The following is a 5,244-nucleotide window of genomic DNA, read 5'->3' as shown; positions in this document are numbered from 1 at the left end:
CAATATTTTTTCCGAAATTGACCCGGGCTTTCTCGAGCCCAAAACGGAGTTTTTCTGAAAGATGAGTTTAGAAATCATAAAAGATAAAACCGGAAAGCACCATTAGTAGAATTATTCGAATTTAGACTTAAGGTCCGTAATGTGACATGTGATGTCAACAAAAGTATCTCCCAAGATAATCATGCATATATAATTCTTAGCCTTGATATATTATATGATTGCATGTGATGTGAATGCGGGAAACTAGTATGGCCATAGATTTATTTTTTTATTCTTGTTTTAAGCACGGATGGGTGCATGCTTTGTAATTAATTTTAATTTCAAGTTTATACGATCTGCGAATCGTTAGAGTCTTGTAATTAGAGTTTAGGGTCTATGAGTCCATTGAAGAAACTCGAGGATGAAATCCAAAGGCGAGTGGGAGAAATCAATGGAGGTTCAAAGATGGCGATCTAAGACGAACCAAAAGGCGAAACAAGAAGAAAACCAAGGGTGATTAGATCTTCTAGGTTAGGGGCCATACTAGGATCCATGTCTGCTTGATTTACTTTCTCGCGCGCATTTACTTACTTATTTACGCTTTATGTCGTGGATGTTAGTTAGGCTAAATAGTTCACTATAACAAACGCCAGACTAGCGTAAAAGTCCCCAAAAGTAATCTTGAGTAATCGCCTATCCAGATTAAGACACTCGTTGCGCCCTTGTTCGAGGAAGGTGGGTCGGCCTTCGCAGAGTACCTCCTCTACCTTGGGACAATGCGGGTAGGTCTATAGAAGAGGCCTACACGTCTAAATGGTTCTACTCAACGAGATCAGCAAGAGAGTCTTGGATACTCGAGGCAAAAGGATAGATTCACTACAAAAATAAAGGTTACCGCCGACGGCAAAAAACCGTCGGTAAATTAAAAAAACCGTCGGCAAAAGTGATCAGCGACGGTAGGGAAACCGTCGGCCATAAAGGGGTCGGGGATACTATTACCGACGGAAGGCAGTCGTCGAGAGTCTTATTGCCGACGGTTACATACCGTCGAGATTAGCCAAGGCGTCGCTATTTGGGTTTGCCGACGGTATATATACCGTCGGCAATACTTTTTAAAATAATAAAAAAAAAAAAACAATTTCCGGACCCGTTGCTGCAGCTGTGATCCATAAACTGCAGCAACATAATGAACAATAACCAGTTGTTCGAAAAATATCAATATAAATTTCAAAACACAATTATAACACATCAACCTTTAGATAAATCTTCAAAAGTCAACAAATTCCTAAGTTATATATGACTACCAACACCAAAATCTATATATATATATATATATGAATCATTGTTCTTCAAAATTTATTTTTCTTCGTCATTGATTTCAATCCCTACAAAAGAAAGAAACAACACAAATCTTAGTTCTTGAAATTTTTAAAACTGATTTTGATTAAATGTCATTCCAATGAGTAGCTAAAAATTTGAAGCACAGCAAACAAAGTCTAAAGAAGCACAGAGTCCATCCGGAATCAGAATATATATTTCATGAAGTCAAACGTGCAAGATACTCCTAAATCAATGGTTATTCAATAACATAGACCACTAAGTAATAAATTGTCATTTGTATTCACTACGAATTGCGCGTTCAAGAAGAGAAATGCACAAGCAATCATATAGTGAAGGTATAAAAATACAGAAGGGAAACATGTATATTACCCTTAAATAGAATCTGATTCCCATTCATTAGCTTCTTCCCTCGTTCATAGAGAAAGAGTAATTCACGATCATCGACCATCTACAAGAATATGCACCACTACGTTTAGCCTGGCCGGTTGAGAAGAGCTGGATAATATAATACGCTCAAGAAGGATGGGTAACTATAATGAGAGAGAATATAATTTTTTAGGCTCAAGTACTTCATGCTCAATCTTTTCTTTAGACTTGGGCTGCCTGTTCCAGACTGCCACCCTATAAAAACTTCTTCAAACCCGTGCAAACCTATACAAGAGGAAGGACCCAAGTTTCAGGGCTTTTAATCAGTTAGAGATCGATTCAGCCGTTTTAAAAGTGAAGTACAAAACAATTGTTTCTGAAATAAAAGATGTATCTGAATCACCTGAAATATAAGACCTCTCTGCTGCGTATGAAAGCCTTGGAATGAAATCCTTTGAGAGCCAGGTAATGGTAGATAGCAACCAAAAGTCTTTTCTTCCAACCTGGCCAAATTCAAAACCACATTGATGGACAATATAAAAGAATTGGAAAGATGAGAAAAACTTACAAATTACAATCTATCTGCATACTCTAGATGGCTCCATCATCTGTAATAAGGATTTCTGCTTTTATATAGATATTGGCGTTCCATATTTCGAGATTCTATTACTTCTTTCTCGAGCATCTTCCATCTTTCACAGAATGGACGCTGCATTAGATTTTCATTAGAACTTCATTAATTTTATAACACCTAAAAAGAACCAGTGCAATTGCTGAATCGAGAAAGCCACTATGCCAACCTCAGAAAAAGTGCCAAAACTACACAGAATATTAAAGAGGACAACGAGAATACTTTCAACGATGTTGTGTGCAATGGCTAACATTTTGACACATAAAGTACCCGAAAACTATGTTGGTTTGAAGCTAAAGTAACTTCGTATATTTAGGTAAACAAGATTACTCTTGGGGACCAGAAACATAAAAGACGGAATAGATTACTCTTGGGGACCGAATCTGAGGAATAGTCATCCTTTTCAAAGGGTCAATTACAAGCATCCTTGAGATCAAATCCCTTACTCCAGCTGATAAATTACTTGGAAGAATATATAATCCACCCTGAAGAACAACAAGATAAATATCAATATTCATTAGTATACACTCTTCCCCTCAGAAAGATAATCTTGACAATGAAGATCACTATTCAAAAATGTATGAAAAAGTAAATGTACCATGAGGGAACATGAGGAAAACTATAAAGATACTAATATTATCAGAAAAATGATACCACAAATGATATATCCTGTGGTCAAATTATAGTCAGACATACCTTGATTATCTTGAAGAGGTTAGGAATGTTTTCATCATCGAAGGGCCGGGTACTACATAGAAGAGCAAACAAGATAAAACCACACCTCTAAACATCTACCGTTAATTACATAAAGAGGATATTAATACGAAACATGATGAAAATGAAGTTGAAAACAAGGACGGCTTAGATGATTTCAGTTTGCCGATTATAGAAACCCTTAAAAGTTTCAGGGTAGAAAATCAATACTACCATTTTAAACAAAATTAGATGCTAGTTTCTAGTAGAGAATCATTTGGTGGTTAAATGGCAGAAACCAAGGAAGGCTTTATAGTAGGCAGCAAACACTCAAGAAGATATCCCTTTTCATATTGGAACTAGGTATGAAAATCGTACAAGTGAATATATTGGAACCAGGTATGAAACCCCAAATAGACTAAAACCCACCATCAGTCAACAGAAATATTCTTGTGAAATGCTAAAATTAACTAAACCCCAAATTCTAGAAATCCCTTTTCATATTAAGTAAGTTATTCAATAACTTTGGTTCAAATCTTTAACTAAAACACAAGAAGATGATGACTTATTTAAGAAAAACAACCAAAAGTTGAGATATCAATTGACTTACCTAATAAAATCAGAGAAGAAAAATTAGGTTTATTTTCAATAAAATCAGAGAAGAAAAACTAGGTTTATTTTAATACTTACTTCTTTAGTTTCTTTAACCCAGCAGCTAATGTTGAACTGGAATATAGAAAATAACAATCTTTTCATGGAAACATAGAATTACAATCCTTTTTTAGCTATGTATCAGGCCATCAATGTTAAAAGGGGACTCCAGGAATACACTCCAAGCCTCCTCTCCAAGCTAGATATTTATATCCATCACATATTTAAAAGTTGTAATTCATAAAAAAAAGCAAGAACACACCAAAGGGTTGATCTTGTTAGAATCACTTCCAAGCCTGTTCATCGCATCTCGCATACAAGCCAGGTCAACCACAGCAGGTACACCAGTAAAATCCTGTAAACCAGCAAAGATAAAATGTTCAAAAAGTTCAGCTGAAATATCAGATGATCAATTCTATTTAAACATATTTATTTATTATCTCTACCTGCAAAAGAACACGAGCAGGCTTGAAGGGAATTTCGACTTGCTTTGGTGAAGAGTTTTCCCAATCGATGATCTTTTCCACATCTTGCTTGGTAACTTGAAAGTTGTCACAATTACGGATTGCGGACTCAAGAAGGATCTTGATAGAATACGGTAGCTTATCTGTTATACACTCAAAAGAAAAAAAAATAAGTTTCCCATTAAACTTCAAGTAGCAATTTGGCAACTAAATTTCAGTATCAGCTAGATATCGACTGAAGAAACCAAATTTGAAAGCAAATGATATTTCAAATTACAATGTAGTGATCAAAACTTATTAAGCCCAAAATTAACTTTTTTAAGTGATGAATGAAATGATATTTACCAATCCTTGGATCATTGAGTGCAGTTAAACTGTAGTACTTTCCGAATTCACCACCACCTGGCTTGGGAAGACTAGTTAAGATTTCCTTGAAAGCATGATCAGAAGAAGCTGGACTCAAACAAATACATATTATCAATTACAACTGAAGAACAACAATAAAGGATTCTAAACTTGAAGAAATTCATTTCTCATCTAATTCGATCCAAAAGGACTAAATAACACAAACGAGATCAAAATAACAACATAAAAGAAACAAAAATTCATTTTAGAAAGAGAAAATGAGATTATACCCATAGTTGCAACCTTCGGCTGGAACCTTTCGATCACAGGAGCAGCAGTTCTGATTTGAGACCTAAGACTCGCAGGAGATTTCCAATCATAACCGTAGCTCCAACGAGGAGACGGAGATCTTAGAGACCGAAGAGCGGTGAACGAGCTTAAAGATCGGTAACTTGTCAAGGAAGGAGGGAGAGGAAGAGAAGAATGAGTAGAACCAGTTACAGTTCTAGAGAGAGAAGATAAAGAAGATGAAAACCTAATCCTAGAAGCGGTCGGGACCTCTAACGACGACATAGGACGAAGTGGTCGGGAATAAATTTGGCAGAAGTATTTTTCGTGAAGCGCGAATTTTTTCCGCCAAAATAAAAATATCCCCGAGCAATGTATCACCGACGGAATACAAAAATCTGTCGGCAAATAACCTCTCCCGACGGAAAATCCCACCGTCGACAAAAGGGTCGGGAAAAGTAAAACACGGGAAGTTCACGGAGGTGC

The 5,244-nt window shown here is 36.2% G+C and overlaps 1 protein-coding gene across 1 annotated transcript; it reads right to left on the bottom strand.

The window, feature by feature from the left end:
• Window positions 1-1,180: 1,180 nt before the first annotated feature.
• LOC147543727 (aconitate hydratase 2, mitochondrial-like) lies at window positions 1,181-5,043 on the bottom strand. Its single transcript, XM_086635498.1, has 9 exons — window positions 4,761-5,043; window positions 4,471-4,578; window positions 4,108-4,268; window positions 3,924-4,016; window positions 3,014-3,065; window positions 2,277-2,802; window positions 2,090-2,189; window positions 1,690-1,971; window positions 1,181-1,364 (listed from the first exon to the last, which is right to left on the bottom strand). The coding sequence occupies exons 1-5, from the start codon at window positions 5,041-5,043 to the stop codon at window positions 3,048-3,050; spliced, it is 663 nt and encodes a 220-aa protein (XP_086491624.1). The 3' UTR covers window positions 1,181-1,364; window positions 1,690-1,971; window positions 2,090-2,189; window positions 2,277-2,802; window positions 3,014-3,047.
• Between the last annotated feature and the right edge of the window lie 201 nt (window positions 5,044-5,244).

Source organism: Eschscholzia californica, unplaced genomic scaffold (assembly GCF_041429995.1).
Source record: "Eschscholzia californica isolate CP2 unplaced genomic scaffold, dmEscCali1.0.p SCAF_4, whole genome shotgun sequence".
NCBI classification, from domain to species: domain Eukaryota; kingdom Viridiplantae; phylum Streptophyta; class Magnoliopsida; order Ranunculales; family Papaveraceae; genus Eschscholzia; species Eschscholzia californica.
Note: the sequence above shows the minus strand (reverse complement) of the source record. Positions and strands in the feature narration are given on the sequence as shown.